At 46.8% G+C, this 21,886-nt stretch overlaps 1 protein-coding gene across 1 annotated transcript in view; it reads right to left on the reverse strand.

Moving 5' to 3' along the window:
• Positions 1-21,886, reverse strand: part of LOC144762471 (adhesion G protein-coupled receptor F5-like) — a 937,058-nt gene that overhangs the window by 840,492 nt on the left and 74,680 nt on the right. Inside the window, exons 6-7 of the mRNA XM_078647684.1 lie at positions 7,437-7,625; positions 7,136-7,364 (exon numbers count right to left, since the gene is read on the reverse strand). Of these exons, the coding sequence (XP_078503810.1) occupies positions 7,136-7,364; positions 7,437-7,625 (418 nt within the window). The remainder of the gene's footprint in view (positions 1-7,135; positions 7,365-7,436; positions 7,626-21,886) is intronic.

The raw sequence follows: 21,886 nt of genomic DNA on the forward strand, positions 1-21,886 counted from the left end.
GGCTATGGTACGAATGATCGTGGAGGATATGGAGCAAGGGGTCGTGGTCAGTCTGATTATAATACGTTTGATAATCGCAATCAATATCAGATAAATGAGGGTGGTCCTGCTGAACTACGGGATGAGCATTACGCATAGGATTGCGTAGGATGGGGTGTGGAATCGGTTGAGGTATCAGTTGATCAAAGGGGTCCATACATAGAAGCACATGTTCTGGGTTCCACTGATCAATTTCTGGTTGATACAGGAGCTACTCGTAGCGCTTTATCCAAATACTTGGTTCCAAGGGCTCCCCTGTCTGGCGAGGTAATTACAGCAATAGGGTTCGATGGAACACCTACTTCTAGCCCACTGTCTCAACCCGTTACTTTTCATGTTGATAAATTTGCTGCCCCTTGTCCCTTTTTGTTGTCTCCAAATACACCAGATAATATTATGGGACTTGATATGTTAAAACACTTTCGAGCTACTATTCGCTGTGCCCCAGAAGGAGTGCGAGTTGTGTTGAATGAGAATTACCCAGAACTAGAGCGAGTGTGTTTTCTCCATGAATCGGAAGTTCTAGCCTCCTTACCGGAAACATTGTGGGCCACTTCTGATACGGATGTAGGACAGATGTTAATTCCTCCAGTGCGCATTACTGTAAAGGAGGGAGTATCTCTGCCACGTGTCCCAAAATATAAGATTTCTAGAGAAGGTGAACTTGCTTTGATACACATTGTAAATGATTTGATTTCGGCAGGAGTAGTTGAGGAAGTCCCCTACAATGTTTGCAATAGCCCAATTTTACCGATTCTTAAAAGAGATACAGATGCTAAGGTTTACCGTTTCATTATTGATTTGAGGGAAATAAACAAGATAGTAGTGCCTCAGTACCCGGTGGTGTCTGACATCACCACGTTGCTTACGTTGGTTCCATCGACGGCAACTACTTTTACAGTCATCGATTTGAAGAATGCCTTCTTTTCGATCCCTGTACATCCTGACAGTCGATATCTATTCGGCTTTACATTAAATAATAAATCGTACAGATTCTGTCGAGTTCCTCAAGGTTATACTGAAAGTCCTAGCATTTATAGTCAGGCATTAAAAAGACAGCTTGATTCCTTTGACTTACAAGAGGGAGTGGTTCTCATTCAATATGTAGACGATATCTTACTTGCTGCAGACACGTTAGAACAATGTGAGAAGAGTACCTTTTCCTTGCTTTCCTTTCTGGCCAAACATAATCATAAAGTTTCGAGGAAAAAGCTGCAATATTGTAGACCAAAGGTGACCTACCTCGGTCATCTTTTGTCTAAGGAGGGCCGTGCATTGACACCAGATCGAATTCAAGCAATTCTAGATACCCCAGTCCCTCGCACTCAGAAAGATGTTCGCGCCTTTATAGGTTTGACGTCTTTTTGTAGGCAATGGATATTGGGTTTCTCACACATCGTTAAACCATTGTTAGCATTATTGTCTAAAGATACACCGATTCCCATTGAATGGACGGATGAATGTCAGAATGCTTTTGAGCAATTGAGACAAGCTCTTTGTTCTGCACCAGTGTTAGGTACACCTGATTACACGAAGATTTTCACATTGTATGTACACGAGAAGGATGGGTGCGCATTATCAATGTTAGTGCAGACACACGGAGACAAGCAGAGGCCTTGTGCATACTTCTCGGCGGTACTCGACCCTGTGGCTCGAGGATTGCCTGGATGTTTTCGAGCAGTTGCAGCAACAGCAGTTGCGATACGACAAAGTGAGGGAATAGTTTTGTCACACAAATTGTTGGTGCTAGTTCCCCATGCGGTAGATGCGTTACTGAATCAAACGAAAACACAGCATCTAACTAGTGCCCGTCTGACAGGATATGAGCTAACGTTGTTGGCACCGCACATCACACTAAAACGATGTGCGACACTAAATCCTGCTACTTTACTACCGGATCCTGTTGCTGAGACCCAGAAGGAAGAACAACATGATTGTGTTTTTCTGACTGAGGAACAGACAAAGGGTCGTATCGATTTACAGGATACGCCATTTCCAGATGTAGATGGGGAACTGTGGGTTGATGGATCGTGCGTGAGGTTACCAGATGGTACAACTTCCGCAGCTTATGCGATCACGACACTTAAGACCGTGGTAGAAGCAGCACGGATACCCCAGAAATCGGCTCAGGCAGCTGAATTGATAGCCTTAACGAAAGCATGTGAGTTAAGTGCTGGACTATGTGTGAACATTTACACGGATAGTCGTTACGCTTTTGGAGTAGTGCATGATTTTGGCCTACTTTGGAAGGAACGAGGATTCCTGACTTCACATGGAGCACATATCATGCATGGAGAATTGGTACGCGATCTCCTGAATGCACTGTTATGCCCAAAGAAAGTTGCAATAGTCAAGTGCAGTGCACATAAAAAGGTGACGGACGAAATAGGGCAAGGCAATGCTTTTGCAGACCGCATTGCGAGAGAGACCGCTATGCTGCAAAATAATTTCCCCATGTATGTGGTGAAGTCACAAGCTGAGCGGTGGCATGATGCTAGAGAAGAAATATTAGATATACAGAAGTCAGCATCAGAGGCAGAACTTATGAAATGGGCCACTGAAGGAGTATTGGATGATGAGGGTTGCTGGCGTAGTAAAGATATGGAGAGATGGAAACTACCCATGGCCTATTTACAAACAATGGTGCAAATGACACACGGACTGGCACACATTGGAGCTCTCGCAATTACTAAATTGCTTACACGAGTTTGGGAAAATGCTGACATTGCTAGCACGGCCAAGAGAGTAGTGCAGACCTGTCTGATATGTTTGCAGCACAATCCTGGACAAGGGACTCATACTCCTAAAGGTGGGTTTGTTCCACCTACTGCGCCATTCGAAGTACTACAAATGGATTACATCCAGCTGGAACGCTGTAATAATCTCAGGTATGTCCTAGTAGTGGTGTGTGCCTTCAGCAAATGGATTGAGGCTTACCCTACGAAAGACAATACAGCATTGACAACAGCTAAGGTGTTACTTAAGGAGTACTTCCCGCGCTATGGTGTTTGTAAACTTATGTGGAGTGATAATGGCCCTCATTTCATTGGAAAAGTAGTGGAATACGTCCTGAAAGGATTGGGAATCAAGCAACGATTCCATGCTGTCTTTCATCCGCAATCAGCAGTTTTAGTAGAGAGATACAATTCAACTCTGAAGCTGAAGCTAGCAAAGATAGTGGCATCGACATCTCTGAAATGGCCGGACGCTTTGCCTCTGGCATTGCTGTCCATTCGATCAGTGCCCCATTCTCGATCTGGCCTCACACCCTATGAAGTGGTGTTTGGAAGGCCTATGAACATTTGGGGAGTTCCAAAACCTCGTTTGATACATGATATGCCTTGTATAATGATGAACGATTATCTGGCACGATTAACAAATGATTTGCTTTCTATTCATCAACAGGTTCGAGAGGCGCTCCCTGATAACTCTGCTGGTGAGGCTCACGATCTCCGCCCTGGGGACCACGTGATGGTCAAAGTCTTTGAGCGATCCAGCAGTTTGGAACCGAGATGGCATGGCCCTGAGCAAGTGCCGCTGGCTACGCGAACTGCTGTGAGAGTCACCAACAAGAAGCGGTGGATTCACTCAACGCATTGCCGACGTGTCTCTCCGGATCTGGTGAGCCCTGTGGTGCTATCCGACTACAGAAAGATTTTGGATACAGAAAAGAGCCCAGCTGTTACGCCTGATGAATTGGAGGGAGCCTTCCCGGACCACGTTGTTTCTGATAAAGTGAAATATAATCTACGCCCCAGGAAATAAGATTTCTTTTGTGTTCTTTTTGAAACTGGTTGGTAACCGCTCTGAGGTTTGTGAAACGGAAGCCGGGAATATCAAGGGGGGGGGATCAGTTCTGCCCAGTGTAGCGACACCCGTCTTGAATCCCGGAGAACAAATCAACGGCAGCCTCGGTTCAGAACCATCGTTTTTTTTTTCTCGCTTAGTGTTGCTTTTGAAGAAGTATTGTTTTACTATGGTATCTCCTTCGACACGAAAAGGGAGAATTCTTGGTGCTGTTTTGTTTGTCTTGACCGTAGTGGTGATCGCAGTATTAGCTTGGACTATAGAACTACTGTTTCCTGTACGAGAACATTTCCTGCCCACCACTCCAAGTCCATCTGAACATTTTCATTTCACTCTGCCTTTTCACGAAGAAAGACATAGGCAGACTTATTTGAACAACAGCTTTATTAAGATTTTGCATCATACTCATAATATGACCAACACGTCCAATTGTTGGGTATGTGGAATGTTGCCCGGACATCAGAAGAAGGGAGGAACACCACTCATTCCTCTCCCGTTTTCTCATAATGGTTCTTGTCATGCTTGGTACACTCTTCTTTTTACTCTGCGATGGCCAACGAAAGGTGGACTACTTTTTCGGTTGAATAAAATATGCTATAATGATAAAGATGGCTATCCACACGCTGAAGGAACTAAATTCGAATGGGAAGAATATCGTCCGGACAATGTTTCTACACCTCGTGTATATACGAATCAAAGACTTATAAATGTGACGAGCATGCATATAATAACCGTTATTGATACAAAAGCAGATTTGTGTATTAGAAATAAAGGTACAATCCCTGTAGGCCGCAGTGAATGTAATATTACACTTACCTTTGATACACCAACTGGAATTGCATTTGTAGCTTCACGTAACACGTATTTCATTTGTGGAAATAAGGGATACCATCGTCTACCATTGGGATGGTTGGGAACGTGTTATATAGCTTTTGTATTACCACCTGTATTTATTGCTCCTCCCATGTACCACAATGATTATGTTTTGTACCATGATTTCATACTGAACAGAGTGAAACGAACAATAGATCTTGATGAAATAGATCAGACTGATACTACATTACAACAGTATGTAGATTTCAATTTGGGGTTATTTTCATTCGTAGGAGCTGCACTGAATAGCAGGAAGATAAGGCGGCTTACACGTGTGGTGGAAGCCGTCGCTAATGAAACTGCCTCTGCTTTAGGGAATATTACTGAGGAATTGCAAATTACCAGAATTGTGGCGCTCCAGAATCGAATGGTTCTAGATGTGATACTAGCTGATAGGGGTGGAGCATGCCGCGTCATCGGAAGTAGTTGTTGCGTGTACGTACCAGATAACTCACCTTCTGTATATGATTCAATTACAAAATTACATAAAATAGCTGCTGAGATTCACCAAGACAATGGAACATGGACCTTCTCTGGTTGGTTCTGGACCCTGCTTAGTACTTGGGGTTGGAAATTATTAACGATTCTCTGTGTTTTTATTGGAGTACTATTTTTCCTTTGTCTATGTATTCAATGTGGCCCTACATTATGTTCTGTATGTATCACAGCCTGTATTCCGTCCAAACGAGCTATTGTCAAGCAAGAGAAACTGATCAAAGATGAAGTATTGAAAATAATGGCTATTGACATTGAGGACGAACATTCTGACTATGTTCGCTATGAGGTAGCTTTTGCTAAACGCTAAAAGGGCCGTCTGTCGTGTTTTGGCAGCTCCTGAGTTAGCGTTTAGCACAGCTACACGGTCTTTTCTGTTAACTTGACCAAAATGAACGGGGGCCATTTTGAATCCTTCTGCCTTCCGTTTCCTATGAACACGCTGCCTCGTGGTCAGTGTGCCCTTTTGTCCTTTTTCGATACCCATGGTCACTATTTTGCTCGGCAACAGGCTATTTTTAGTACTGGTCAAGCGCACATGCGCACTATGCATCAACTGGTCACTCTTTAGGAATGTTCACACTAACTGACCAGTGCTGTTGAACTCCTCCCACGTGCTGGCTGTGTTCCAAAAATGACCTTATATGTACCTAAAATGTGTAACTTGTAACCGCCTATCTTTTTATTGCTATTAAACTGTATAAAAGAGGTCGCACATCGATGTTCGGTGTGCTACTTCTTACATTGCCGAAGGGTGCTGTAGGAATGTATCACCACCCCATGGGGTCTTAATAAACTTGTCTTTTACCTTTTCTAGTGTCCGTGCCAACTTCTGTACTAAGGTGTTCGAGAGTTTAGCAGAGTATGTAGGCCTGATTTGAACCCAACACCACAGTGTCAGCAGGGTTCTGTTGTTGATTCTTTGCGCTTTCTAACTCCCTTGACCTGTCGTTATTCTAAAGCCTGACGCGGAACCTCCTTCTATCTTGTAGTAATGGTCATCAGACAATGCTAGCCCAGTAATACGTGGTCTACGGGTATTATTTTTGTAGTGAACATTTGAAAAGTGTGTGTCATTTAAATATTTCTCCTACTGATTAACAAGCACATGATAACAAGAAAAGCACCCTATAATAGTATGAGAACCCTGAAAAATATGTATAATATATTTAACACTTAAATTTTCAACAATACCTTGAAAGGATGTATGACGGTACAACGCGTACCGTTTTAACGCGTGCCTTTACAACACGTCTTTAACAACGCAAGTCGTTACAACGACTTGCGTTGTTGGGCACGGATAGTAAATAGTATAATTTACTATTCTAACACCAGTCCCCGTGGATAGTAGGGAAGGTGTTGGAATAGTAAATATACTATTCTTTATCCTTTAGCGCCCTCCAGCGCAAGTCATGGTTACAACTTGCGTTGTAAAGAACGCGTCGTAAAAGCACTGCGGGTTAACATCCGCGTTGAAAAGGATTTACCCCCCTTGAAATAGCCATCATTTTCAGTCCATAACATGCACACAAGAGTAACCAGAAGCTGCCTCAGGAATTGTCCTTTTGGGGATATTTTAGACTTCTGCATCGGTGGGTTTTCATGTTCATCTGGCCTACTCATTTTAACTTGCCTGAAAGATTAAGGAGGGTCCAAGATGGCAGGTGAGCATTACATGTTGTCGAGCACAAGAACTTCAAAGTGGAATGCAGTAGGAAGGCTGTGGACCTCAAGGCATGCTTGCTTTTAAGGTGACAAGAAAAACAATAGGATGTCGACAAAAACTTGTGAGTTTTATTAGCTGTGTCACAACCAAATAATAGAAGAGGACTTCAATGCAAACTTTGTTTTTTGCCAAACAATGTTTCCAGTTCTTTGTTAGACCACATAACATAATTAGAAAATGTTAAAGTTCTTTTACATACCTTTACCAGGTAAAGGTACAGATGTTGTTGTTGTTGTTGCTGTTTTAAGTGGTGTTGTAGTTGTTACTGTTGTTTTCGGTTTTGTAGTTGTTATAGCTGTTTCCGGTGTTATAGCGGTCACTGTTGTTATTGCTGCTGTAGTAGTTACGGTTGTTACTGGTGTTGTAGTGGTTACTGATGTTATTGGGGTAGTAGTCACTGTTGTTACTGGTGTTGCAATGGTCACTGGTATTACTGGTGTAGTGGTCACTGTTGTTACTGGCATTGCGGATCTAACTGTTGTAACTGAAGTTGTACTTTTCATTGTTGTCATCAGAGTTGTAGCAGGTACTGGTTGACAATACGCCCCCTCTGGCGGAAATGAGTTGACGCAGTCACAGCCCTCTCGTGAGCTGAAACAGTTGGGCCTTGCGACACAAGTGTCAGATGACCAGTTATATCCCTCTCCGCATGAACACTGAACTGTCGTCGCATTTAGAGAGCACTCTGTAGAAAATAAAAAAGAAGTTATGTAAGATATCCCTAGGACATCTGATACATTTTAGATAATCCAAATTACTAGGATGTGCTGCTCAACTATATTTCCAGTATGTCATACTTAACATTAAAATGTAAGCACTACATTCAATTATTTGAAGACACACTGAACAACATTTGATTTATTCCTCACACAAGTGGAACTTGTGTGAACATGCTTATGTGTATTGTTTTTACTCTGTTTCATTTATGAATGAAGTACAATTTTTCATGTGAAACCGGTTTGCTTTATTCAGAGGGCACAACTTGGGTAAGCTTGGTGCTCCTAAAGCAGCACAAAGAAAATTGTTTCGAGTGACTTACGTCTGAGAGTAGAAATGCTGCCACCATTTCTTGCTATAGCTTTACAGACTGCTGCAGAACACCGTGCTGGCAATTAAAGGCTCAAGTTCAGGTCCGAGGTGCCAGCAAGGGCCTCTGACTCGGAAGACAACCCTTCAGTTGTGGTGCAGTGCAAGGCAGAGAGCTACAATGGTATCAGAACATGCCATCCAAAAAGGATAGAATTTTCTAAATGAAAAAAAAAGTGAAATAGAATGGCAAACAGTGAAATGAAGCAGCACGAGGCCTACAATTGCCATTCATCCCCTCTGTCTCAGATGTACTGGTTGTTAAAGGCCTTGGACCCAATTTATCAACCTAAGCCTCAGGCATGGGCGTATAACCAAGAGGGTCTGTTAGAAATGGGGGGTCCTAGTTGGCAGAGGTAGGTACCTTTGTCTAAATGGCGACCCTTGCTTCTAGTCAGGGTAAGGGGGATACACTTCTAAAATAACTCCTGCTCACACACATACAGTAATACAGTGAAAACACTACAAATGGACACAACACCAGTTTAGAAAAATAAGTAATCTTTATATAAGCCAAAACAAGACCAAATGACAAAAATCCACAATACAGTAATACAAATATGACTTTCAGATGTAGAAATAGTTCAGTTTAAAGCAAACTTCGGCAAATCTTTCCCAACACCTCCGATAGATGCAGGAGAGGGTGTGGCTTATTGGGGGACTTTCAACATATATGGGGGGATTGCCCATCCATTCGCCCCTTCTGGGAGGAAATACTTGCACACCTTAAAGACACATTGGGAAATCCTATTCCCATCACTTTAGCAGGTGCCCTTTTGGGGCTTCGCTATCCTACCCTTGAGCATCGGACCCGAGCAGATAAGAAAATGATGTGGCTCTGTCTGGGGGTAGCGAAGGTTACTCTAGCAGCCGCTTGGAAGAGGAAAGAAGACCCAGCAATCTCCCTATGGAATTTTCGACTATGGAAGTTGTTTAGTCTGGAACGAATGTCAGACATCTTCAGGGACGACTATAAGAACTTTGAATTTAAATAGGGGCCCCTGGTCAACTTTCTTTAACGTGGGCTACCATCGGCTGTCTGTCCTACCACCATTAGAGCACTTCATCTCTTTCAATTTTGAGCTACCTCTAGTGCCACAGGTTTAGTAGCTTCTAAGATAGTTTCCACCACCATGGTAGGGAAGGGGGGAGGGAGGGGGATGGGATTTTCTTTTCTTTTGTTCGGGTTGCCTCCCTGTTGGCAGGGTATGCTCAGACGTGAGTCCCTTGCTCACTTTGCCACTGGATTCAAGCAAGCCGGGCTGAAGACGGCTGGAATGCCAGAAACCGGTCCTCGGAAGCTTGTTTCCGGTCCAGGGAAGACATGGCTTGGCAGTTCGGGCTGGACTGTTCCCATGAGGCACAGGGTCAGACTGATTTGAATATAGCCATGTCTGAACTCGGGTGGCAGAGTGGGCTAAAGAACGGTGATGGATTAAACCCAGATCTTTTGACTGGGTGTGAGTGTTTGATTGATTCAAATGCCCCGTCCATCACCACCCCCTTTTGTACCGCTTTTGGCCACCGTAAGTGTGGCAGGGTATACTCAGACGTGAGTCTCTTGCTCACTTTGCCACTGGATTCAAGCAAGCCGCGCTGAAGACGGCTGCAATGCCAGAAACCCGTCCTCGGAAGCTTGTTTCCGGTCCAGGGAAGACATGGCTTGGCAGTTCAGGCTGGACTGTTCCCATGAGGCACAGGGTCAGACTGATTTGCATATAGCCATGTCTGAACTGGGGTGGCAGAGTGGGCTAAAGAACGGTGATGGATTAAACCCAGATCTTTTGACTGGGTGTGAGTGTTTGATTGATTCAAATGCCCCGTCCATCACCACCCCCTTTTGTACCGCTTTTGGCTGCCATAAGTGTGGCAGGGTATGCTCAGACGTGAGTTCCTTGCTCACTTTGCCACTGGATTCAAGCAAGCCGGGCTGAAGACGGCTGGAATGCCAGAAACCGGTCCTCGGAAGCTTGTTTCTGGTCCAGTGAAGACATTGCTTGGCAGTTCGGGCTGGACTGTTCCCATGAGGCACAGGGTCAGACTGATTTGCATATAGCCATGTCTGAACTGGGTTGGCAGAGTGGGCTAAAGAACGGTGATGGATTAAACCCAGATCTTTTGACTGGGTGTGAGTGTTTGATTGATTCAAATGCCCCGTCCATCACCACCCCCTTTTGTACCGCTTTTGGCCGCCATAAGTGTGGCAGGGTATGCTCAGACGTGAGTCCCTTAATCACTTTGCCACAGGATTCAAGCAAGCCGGGCAGAAGACGGCTGGAATGCCAGAAACCGGTCCTCGGAAGCTTGTTTCCGGTCCAGGGAAGACATGGCTTGGCAGTTCGGGCTGGACTGTTCACATGAGGCACAGGGTCAGACTGATTTGCATATAGCCATGTCTGAACTGGGGTGGCAGAGTGGGCTAGAGAACGGTGATGGATTAAACCCAGATCTTTTGACTGGGTGTGAGTGTTTGATTGATTCAAATGCCCCGTCCATCACCACCCCCTTTTGTACCGCTTTTGGCCGCCATAAGTGTGGCAGGGTATGCTCAGACGTGAGTCCCTTGCTCACTTTGCCATGGGATTCAAGAAAGCCGGGCTTGAGACGGCTGGAATGCCAGAAACCGGTCCTCTGAAGCTTGTTTCCGGTCCAGGGAAGACATGGCTTGGCATTTCGGGCTGGACTGTTCCCATGAGGCACAGGGTCAGACTGATTTGCATATAGCTATGTCTGAACTGGGGTGGCAGAGTGGGCTAAAGAACGGTGATGGATTAAACCCAGATCTTTTGACTGGGTGTGAGTGTTTGATTGATTCAAATGCCCCGTCCATCACCACCTCCTTTTGTACCGCTTTTGGCCGCCATAAGTGTGGCAGGGTATGCTCAGACGTGAGTACCTTGCTCACTTTGCCACTGGATTCAAGCAAGCCGGGCTGAAGACGGCTGTAATGCCAGAAACCGGTCCTCGGAAGCTTGTTTTCGGTCCATGGAAGACATGGCTTGGCAGTTCGGGCTGGACTGTTCCCATGAGGCACAGGGTCAGACTGATTTGCATATAGCCATGTCTGAACTGGGGTGGCAGAGTGGGATAAAGAACGGTGATGGATTAAACCCAGATCTTTTGACTGGGTGTGAGTGTTTGATTGATTCAAATGCCCCGTCCATCACCACCTCCTTTTGTACCGCTTTTGACTGCCATAAGTGTGGCAGGGTATGCTCAGATGTGAGTTCCTTGCTCACTTTGCTACTGGATTCAAGCAAGCCGGGCTGAAGACGGCTGTAATGCCAGAAACCGGTCCTCGGAAGCTTGTTTTTGGTCCATGGAAGACATGGCTTGGCAGTTCGGGCTGGACTGTTCCCATGAGGCACAGGGTCAGACTGATTTGCATATAGCCATGTCTGAACTGGGGTGGCAGAGTGGGATAAAGAACGGTGATGGATTAAACCCAGATCTTTTGACTGGGTGTGAGTGTTTGATTGATTCAAATGCCCCGTCCATCACCACCTCCTTTTGTACCGCTTTTGGCTGCCATAAGTGTGGCAGGGTATGCTCAGATGTGAGTTCCTTGCTCACTTTGCCACTGGATTCAAGCAAGCCGGGCTGAAGACGGCTGTAATGCCAGAAACCGGTCCTCGGAAGCTTGTTTTCGGTCCATGGAAGACATGGCTTGGCACTTCGGGCTGGACTGTTCCCATGAGGCACAGGGTCAGACTGATTTGCATATAGCCATGTCTGAACTGGGGTGGCAGAATGGGCTAAAGAACGGTGATGAATTAAACCCAGATTTCTTGACTGGGTGTGAGTGTTTGATTGATTCAAATGCCCCCTCACTCACCACCCCCTTTTGTACCGCTTTTGGCCGCCATAAGTGTGGCAGGGTATGCTCAGACTTGAGTCCCTTGCTCACTTTGCCACTGGATTCAAGCAAGCCGGGCTGAAGACGGCTGGAATGCCAGAAACCGGTCCTCGGAAGCTTGTTTCCGGTCCAGGGAAGACATGGCTTGGCAGTTCGGGCTGGACTGTTCCCATGAGCACAGGGTCAGACTGTTTTGCATATAGCCATGTCTGAACTGGGGTGGCAGAGTGGGCTAAAGAACGGTGATGGATTAAACCCAGATCTTTTGACTGGGTGTGAGTGTTTGATTGATTCAAATGCCCCGTCCATCACCACCCCCTTTTGTACCGCTTTTGACGGCTTTCGCAGCGAACCTGGTACCGGCGGGGGATCCCGTTGCGGCCGGCATAAGAAGGCCCGAGGTGGGCTCACCGATCCCAGCACCTACGGGGCACCAGTGGCCTGGGGAGTCTCAGCGATGGAGGAGCGGCACGCGTTTTTCGCTTGATGTGGCTGGTAGGGGGCAGTCGGCTCCGCCGACGAGTCGGGGGTGTGGAGCTGGTTTTGTGCAAGTGCTAGAGGATGAGGAAAGCCTGGATGAAGGCGAGTTGAGGGATGGCGAGGGCGGAGGGGGGTGCAATATTGTTGTCAATAGTGTTTTGCGGAGGTCACGGGGCCAGCGGGAGCGGACGGACCGGACATCTCGTTGGGAGCCGAGAGCGGCATCGAAGGAAAGGCATACTGGAGGACGGACGGTGGATGCATTGGTGACAGGTACGGGAGAGGCAGCGGCAGCGCGTTTGGTGTCCGTGGGGGTGGGGGGAGGGGAGTTGGGTGTTTGTGGCTGCTCAAAGGAAAGTACAAGGGAGTAGGGCCGGATGCTGCGCTCCAGGAGCCGGCTGATGTAGGTGCTCTGGAGGGGGCGAAAGGGGCGACCGGGGCTTTGGGTGCGGCGGCATTGGGCGACGTGGGCGCGGCCGGGGAGGACGTCACTAAGCCGGAGAGTAAAGAGCTAAAAATCAAGAAGCTCCCGTATACGGGGGTCACCAAGCCACTGGGGGCGCACTTGATGCTGGCTACAAAGGAACGGATTTGGAAGGGGGAGTATGTGGAGATTCTCAAGTTACTCCATCGGGAAGTGCAGGCAAAGGAGGGTTCGAAAGAGGAGGAGTATGAACTCCAAAAGTGCCCCCACAATAGAGAATTGGACGACGGCCTTTTTAATTTTTGCGAGCGTGTACTGCGAGAAATTTCCAGAGCGGTCGGTGTCCTTGTTTAAATACATGGATGTGGTCAGGAAGGCCCAGATCACGGGGGGCGGTTTCGCCTGGGCGCAGTATGATGAAGAATTCAGAGCGAGGATGGCCTGGTGCCCGGAGGCAAAATGGGGTGAACTGGGTACGGATCTTTGGCAACACACGATGGGGTTGGCGGGCTCCAGGAAGACTATTTTTACAGCGAGCGGCCTGCCTATAATTTACCAGCCCTTTCAGGACCGCCCCACCCAAGAAGGGGTGGGGGCAGGGGCGAAAAGCCAGTCCGGCATGTTAGGCCCTTGTTGGGACTACAACAAGGGTTTGTGTACACGGGAGCACTGCCGGTCTCGGCATGAGTGTTCGGGCTGCGGGAAGTATGGACACCCCCTGGGCAGGTGCTGGGACGTGGCGGGCACATCCAAAGGGGGGCAGCGAGGGGCAGCAGGTGGTCAGCGAGCGAATCCCCAGCAGACGGCAGGGAATGGCAGAGGTGATAAGGCTCCAGGGTCCAAGGGCTCTTACGCTGGTTAGGGTAGATCGGCTAGTGGTGGCGCTACGCGATTACCCTGACGCGGGGGCCGCCGAACGTTTGCGGGCGGGGTTACAGGATGGGTTTTGCTTGGGGTACGAGGGCCCCAGGCGGTGAAGGTGGGCCGACAACTTGAAGTCCACCAGGGAACACCCGGAAGTGGTGCGGAACAAACTGGAGAAGGAGGTTTACGAGGGCCGCATGGCGGGTCCTTTGGAGGATTGGCATTTAGATGAGCTCATTGTCTCCCCGATAGGGGTCGTGCCAAAGAAAGACAAAGGACAGTTTCAGCTGTTACAGCACTTGTCCTGGCCCAAGGGGGCCTCAGTGAACGATTTCATCGACAAGCGAGAGACTACGGTTTCATATTCCTCCGTTGATGTGGCCATGGCCTTGGTGGTGGCGGCGGGCGCAACGGCAAGGATGGCAAAGTGCGACATCAAGTCGGCTTTCCGGCTGCTCCCAGTCCATCCAGACGATTGGGCCTTACTGGGAATTCAGTTTGACGGCCGCTGGTACGTGGACAAAGCATTGCCGATAGGCTGCTCAATGTCATGTGCACTTTTCGAATGCTTCAGTACGTTCCTGCAGTGGCTGTTTACGGAACGGACGGGTCGCCAACGTGTTACACACTACTTGGATGACTTTTTTCTTGTTGGCTCCCCCGGTTCTGCGGACTGCCAGGAGGCGCTGGACAGGTTCAAAGAGCTCATGGGGGAGCTAGGGGTGCCGCTGGCACCGGAGAAAACAGTGGGGCCAAACACGGCGCTGTCCTTTTTAGGGATCGAACTGGACTCTGTGGCAATGGAGGCCTGGTTACCAGCGGATAAAAAGCAGCACATGCTGGAGCTGCTGGAAGGAATGTTGGCACGACCCAAGGTGACGATTTTGGAAATTCAAGTGTTGCTGGGCCACCTCAATTTCTCGTGCAGAGTGGTGCGGGTGGGGAGGACTTTTTGTAGGAGGCTGGCCAGGGCCTTGGCGGGCCAGCACCCGCCGCATCATGACGTCCGGCTCCCTGCGGGAGTCAAAGAGGATTTATGGATGTGGCGTTTTTTCTTGCAGCATTTCAATGGAATTCCCATGCAGCTGGAGGAGGCGCTGGTGTGGGACGTGCAGATCTTCTCGGACGCGGCGGGTAGCGATGGGTTCGGACTGTACTGGCAGGGGTGGTGGTGCGCGGAGAAGTGGCCCCCGGAGTGGGCGGGGGGGGTGTCAGGAGTATCGCTTTCCTAGTGCTTTTTCCCTTGGTGGTGGCAGTGGCATTGTGGGGGGAATTGCTGGCGCACAGGAGGGTAACTTTTCACGTGGACAAAATGGCAGCGGTGGAGGTGGTAAATCAGCAATCGGCGAAAGATGTACAAGTGTTGAAGCTGCTGCGTGTGTTTGTGCTGGGGTGCTTGCACTTTTGACATTGCTTTCCGCGCGGTGCATGTGCCCGGGCTCGACAATGACATTGCGGATGCTTTATCTCGTTCGCAGTGGGGGAGATTCCGTGGCTTAGCCAAGGATGCAGACCGGGAGCGGACCAGCATTCCCCCTCAGATGTGGTACGTAGGCAACACCGGATGTTGCAGCTGGTTCTAGGGTCCTTGGCGATGTCGACGAAGGTGACGTACTTGACTGCGTGGGGCGATTTCTTGGCGTCCGGGGCGCGTATGCGGGATGTGACAAGGGAAAGGCAGGAGGATGTGGTACAATTCATTTTGGATCTGAATGACAAGGGTCTCTCGTGGGTCACGATTGCAGGCTAACTGACAGGAAAGCCTTCATGAGCAAGTTGATGTGGGGGTATGCGCCGTCAGCGGGGGAACTCGGGTCTCGCATGTTGGAGGGGTGGGCCAGAGAATGCTGGAGGGGGTGCAGGGTCCGCCAGCCGATGTCGCCGGGGTTGCATCAATGCTTTGCCGGGTGTGTGTTTCTCCGCTGGGGATGCTTGTTTGTTTGCGACCCTGATGTCATGGATGTTTGCAGGAGCATTTAGGGTTTCTGAGTTGCTGGGGGTGAGGAAGGACGCGGGGTTGCTATGGACGGAGGTGCCGTTCGGGATGAGAGAGGTCAGCGTGTGGTTGAGGGGTGCGAAGACGGATCAGAGGGGTGTAGGCCGTTGGGTTTCCCTGTCGGCGGATGCGTTGGAAGGGGGGTGCCCGGTGAGGTGGGGCTTGTGCCTGAGAGCGACAGGAGGGGCCGATGGGGCAGTTTTTCGACACGCGGACGGCCGTCGGGTGTCGACGGCTCAGCTCTTGGCGGTTTTGCATAAGGCATTGAGGAGGCTGGGGCTGGATGGGATGAATATGGGGGACATGGTATTTACTGTTTCTTTCTTTCTTAGGTTCTTTTGCGGGTCCCCTTGCCAGAGACATGGCGGTCTGGATCGTGGGGCATTCTTTTGTTAGGAGGGCCCAGGTGCAGGCGCAATCCAGTTATTTCGGCGACAATTTGGGATTCAATCCAAATGTTTTTTCTATTGTTTGGAAAGGAAAAGGGGGCATGTTGTGGCGGGAACTGGTATCCACTCTCAATTCCATGGTAGTGGCGGGTAGGTGTCAAGATGTCCTTGTGTTGCACTTGGGAGAAAACGACATGGTGAGGGAGACTGGCCTGGTGCAGATGAGGGCCATGAGGAGGGATCTGGGAGAGATTAAAAGGAGGTGGTCAGGATGTATGGTGGTGTGGACAGAGTTTGTGCCGTGTCGGGTGTGGAGGGGCGCAGTGCATCCTCAGGCGATTGACAAGGCACGGAGGAAGGTATATGTTGAGATGGTGAGGTTCTATAGGCACCTGAGTTTCTCTAGGATATGGTATAAGGACATAAGGTACGACGCACCGGAACTGTTTAGGGGGGACGGGGTACATTTGTCCCATATGGGCATGGATCTATACCTGCTGGAACTGCACAAGGTGTTGGCTCGGTTGTTTGGGGTTCGTTAGAGTCGGGATGGTTTTGGGGGGAGCGGGGTGGGGTGAGGGTGGGGGGGCAGGATAAGTAGGGAGGCGGTGTAGACACCTATCCTCCCAACTTTTCCTGGGTGGCGGTGTTGGTTTTGGAAGTTGGCCAAGTTTGGCTGGAGTTTTCTGGTAGTTACCGTAAAGTTGGGGAGTTGCTTTCAGGATCGGGGAAAGGTTTAAACAGGTTAGAGGTTTTACATTGGGGCTCATTAGTTACAGTTGCAGGAAGAAGGAAAGGAGGTTAGGTTTGGGGGTCAAGAAGGACAAAGGTTATGGGATAGGATTGGGTATTATGGTATTTATGTAATGTATTTGCATTTAATGTATTGTGTTTTTGCAGGGTGGGGGATGTTTTATCATGTGGGGATCGTAGGGGCGAGGGGAAGAAACCCAAGGGGTCAAGTAACTCGATGTTTAGAGAGGTTTTAGTTTTGTAAGGCGAGGAGCCAGTAAATAAAGTTTGTGATGTGCACCTGTTTCAATTAAGCGGCCTTTTACACACACAATACAGTTGTCAGTCTGGCTTACCCCCCTCCTCCCTCCCAAGGGACATTATGAATAAGATGGGAACAGTGTGGGTAGCTTCAAACTTAGCATTTGTGTACATTTTTACCTAAAACACTAAGAATGGGTTATGCTTCGGGTCGCATTGGTGTGGAGATTGCTGATATGGAGTCATGAAGGATTTGTTCTGGGAAAACTTCTCATCTCTGATGTCGATACAGAGAAACAGAGTGGAACCCCCTTGGGGAGTGTTTGAAGCTATTGAAAAAATAAATCTTTACTACACGCCTGTGTGCTCTAGGATAATTGCAGAGGGGCAGATAGAAGTTGATGCCTGCCACGAAGATGTTCATCGAGTAAACGTATGCATGTCCTTTTCTCTCCTAATCACTGAACACAGGATCTTGAGGAGAGGTGAAAATTTGTTTTTGTGTCTGGGCTTTGACTCGTAGTATACATTTAGAATAATAAAGTTATGCAGGGAAGAGGACTAAAGGTTTGTGCTTCTTCTATTGTTAGAGTTAAAGTAAATGGGATATCGGTCTCAGATTTGTTTGTGCTATAGAGGGATTTACCATCCATTGGATCTACGGTAGAGAGTCCGGAGGTAAGAGTTGGTAATTTGTAGTTGTCTTTTTGTGTGCTCATTTGAAATCAGCCTGATCATGTTTTCTCTATTAAGTTTGGTACTTAGAATGTTTCCTTCTCTCTTGTATTCTTTACCATTTAGGCTTTAATAGTACACAAGAGGCTTTTGGAACTATACAAGTTGATTATAGACAAGACTTCCCACAAGTTGGAGTTTTGGTAAGCTGTTATAGATTCTAGATTTCTCTCTGGGGTATTTGGACAACAAAATGTGATGAGTTGTTGATTGAACTTGACTGGGGTGAGTTTTTGGAAGTTAAGAGTAATAAGTGGCACTGCTGATGATTAGACTAGGCATACTGATGCAACTGTTGATTGGAAGCTAATTAGGATAAAATTGGAATTATAAAGAGTAGAAGCTGGCACTAACGTTCCATTAGATGAGGCATAATAACAAAATGTCATTGCTTCGGTTTAAGACAAAATACACAAATCGCCAAACGAGGTTAAAGTTAAATCAAGAAGTACTACAACAAGTAGGGAACTAGTTGACAGAAAGGGTAAATGAGGTTAAATTAACTGATATTTTTTAATTAAGGGAAATGGGGAATTGGGACAGGAAAACTGAAAGGAGTTTTATTAACATTAGTGAGACTGAAGGTAGAGGATTACCTTGTCTCCATTCATGCAAATGGCTTGAACAGTGTAAAAATTGGTGTATATAAGTAAACAGTTTTTTTAATGGAATACTAAAATATAGATTGTTTACACATGTTTTAGTAATGGTCTTTTGATGTTGAACAATGGAGTGTTTAAGGTTTAAGCTAACACTTGTGTTCTATGTAACATTTGTAAAAAGCAATTCATATCTTTTTATATGTTTTTTAAATGTGTTTTTATATGTTTGTATATGAAGTATGATTATTAAACAATAACTCCATTCAGTCTAAAAAAACGTTTTTAATGTTACATGCTTTGTACTCATGTCTGATTGTTTTCTAATGTATTGTTTGTTGGGATGTTTTTATGCTTAAAAAGCCCTGAAGAAGTCCCATGTAAAAATCGTATTATAAGATTTGAGAAATTCAAGAATAAAGTTGAAAAACAATCTGGCAACTTGTGTATTATAGATATTGTATGAGTTTTCCTGCTGTCATTTATCTAAGCTTAAGTAAGGTACTTGCTGTCATTTGCTTGAACAAAAGTGGAACACAAGCATTACGAATTATTTTGGATTAATTCTGGACTCTTTGTGTAAGAACTATATTGAGCTCCTCAAAATTATGGAATTTCATGTAGAGATTTGCGTTTTTTCAGTTGACCCAAATGAGTTAGCATTTTTTCGAAAAATACTAGGGACAAGCGGTGTGCAGGCGAAGTTTCAGCCATAACCGTTGCTTGTTGTACTATTCTACGTTAAGCCAGACTGCTTTTGTGACGATATACCAGAAGGTTGAGCACAGGTTAATTTAGTGACTTTTTGTGGTTCAACCTGGCGAGCACTGTACCTGTTGCTAGAGTTTCAGCCCGTCAGCAAGCAACCCAAATTCTCACATGATCTTAATCACTTCTGCTCGGATTGTCAGAGCAATCGGGATACTCTCAACTCTTCTCCTCTGAATGGAGAGGCACTGGTTCAACTTTTACTTCTCAATAGTCAAGGATACTAAATTACCTCCACACGGGAAACGTAGTTTACAACGCGGTGTTTACACCGCACGACCTTTTCCCCGCAGCTATTACAACGCAAGTCGTTACTACGACTTGCTCTGGATGCCGCTGTGGGATAAGGAATGTTGTAATTTTATATTCCAATACCTTCCCTACTGTTACGGGGACTGGTGTTGGAATATAAAATTATAAAATTCCTAAATCCGCGCCCTCCAACGCAAGTCGTTGTAACGACTTGCGTTGTAAAATCTGCGATGTCAAGTACAGCGATCTAAAAGATCGCGTTGTACTGACATACATCCCTTCCACACTCCACCATCATTTTCCCACCATTTTTGGGGCTGTTACTTGGTGTAGAAGAATTTAACAAACTATCCACCAAGGAGGCACTTTGTTTAGCTATTGCAAAAAAGAACAAGTGATGGACTGAATGTGGATCAATGTCACACACTCCCCCAGTCAAAAGATCTGGGCCCAAATCCATCGTTTTTTTGCACTCCACACCACCCTGGGTCAGATAATGGCTTTATGCAAATCAGCTCTGACCCTGTTGCCCCATGGGAACAGTCCAGTCCGCACTACAACAGCCATATCTTTCCCAGACCGGAATCAAGCATCCGAGGACCGGACCGGTTTCGAGGTAACACCTCTCTTAAGCCCGGCTAGCTTGACTCCAAGTGGTGTGGAGTGCCTGGGACCCACGTCTGGGCATCCCCAGCGCACTTAGGGCGGCAATTGCAAAAAAGAACAAGTGATGGACTGAATGTGGATCAATGTCACACACTCCCCCAGTCAAAAGATCTGGGCCCAAATCCATCGTTTTTTTGCACTCCACACCACCCTGGGTCAGATAATGGCTTTATGCAAATCAGCTCTGACCCTGTTGCCCCATGGGAACAGTCCAGTCCGCACTACAACAGCCATATCTTTCCCAGACCGGAATCAAGCATCCGAGGACCGGACCGGTTTCGAGGTAACACCTCTCTTTTTGCAACTTTGTTTAGCTAAACAGAACTACCCATGTTTAGTGAAGCAGGCCCCACGCTCAGCTCTCCCGTGCTGCTACACCGTACTTTCTCCTCCTTTTGCCTTGTTTTTTACTGCTTTCTCCCTCTTTTCCCCAGTTTTTTGAGTGCTTTCTCCTGACTTTACCTCATTTTTTATAGCTTTCTCCTTTCCCTCATTTTTCGGAGTGCTCTCTCCTGCTTTTCACTGGTTTTTCACTGCTTCTCTTTGTTTTTCCTCATTTGCCACCCCCCTGCTGCCCATTTTACTGTCTCTCGCTTAGCCTACCCCCAAAACTCCCCGCACTCCTCCCTTCCGCCCAGGACCTACTTGAAGGAGGCCATACCGTGACCCCATTGAGCAGGTCTCAGGCTCCCAGCTCTCCTTTGCTGCTGCACATCTCTGCTTCCTCCCCGTTTTTCTGAGTGCATTCTCCTGCTTTTGCCTTGTTTTTTACTGGTTTCTTCTTGTTTTCCTATGTTTTTCTGATTGCTTTCTCTTAATTTTGTACTGTTCTCTTTCCTCTCCCCCATTTTTCTGAGTGCTTTCTCCTGCTTTTGCCTCGTTTTACACTGCTTTCTACACAAAGCAACTAGCAACTCCAGCGCCTTGAGTACTTTATGGGTGATTTGCCACAGTTTATAAATCCTGATTTTTTACATGAAGTTCACTATTAAGGCAACAATTCCAATTAACAAAAGTATAAAAATGAATTGATAAGGCTAATATGTTTACTAACTAAGTCTATTGGCTTTGCCAATTCATGTTTATTATATAAATACATGGGGCCCGATTCACAGAATGAACTTAAGACTCAATCCTAAACTTACTACTATTTTGGTATTCACAGAATGCACTTACTACTTTTGGCATTCGCAGAATGAACTTACTACTTTTGGTATTCACAGAAGTTAGGATTTTGTCTTAAGTCTGTCTTAAGTCTGTCTTAAGTTTGTCTTAAGACAAACTTAAGACAAAATCCTAACTTCGGTGAATACCAAAAGTAGTAAGTTCATTCTGTGAATGCCAAAAGTAGTAAGTGTATTCTGTGAATACCAAAATAGTAGTAAGTTTAGGATTGAGTCTTAAGTTCATTCTGTGAATCGGGCCCGTAGTGTAGTAGTAGCACAGTGCTCTGCAAAGTAAAGGACTAAAATGCCCCTCTGTCTGTCCCTCCCTTGTGACTGCCCTTGTCATAGTCAAACAAAGCCCATGCAAGTTTAAGGGCTCACAATCAGATGATTACAATAAGTAAAAGATTTCATCCAATCACTAACCATACATTCATGGGAAAGAAAGTAGAGAACTATATCACCATGTACCTAACACAAGTGAGCTACAACTTGCTGGATAAATTGCAGTCAGTTTTTTCACCAGGTTCGAAGACAGAAACCAGCGCCATTAGAGTATTCAATGATGCACTGTGCATTCATCCCCTTTTGTATCGCTTTGTTCGCCCTAAGTTGGCAGGGTATGCTCAGACGTGAGTCCCTTGCTCACTTGGCCACTGGATTCAAGATAGC

This window comes from Lissotriton helveticus, chromosome 6 (genome assembly GCF_964261635.1).
Source record: "Lissotriton helveticus chromosome 6, aLisHel1.1, whole genome shotgun sequence".
Taxonomy (NCBI): Eukaryota; Metazoa; Chordata; class Amphibia; order Caudata; family Salamandridae; genus Lissotriton; species Lissotriton helveticus.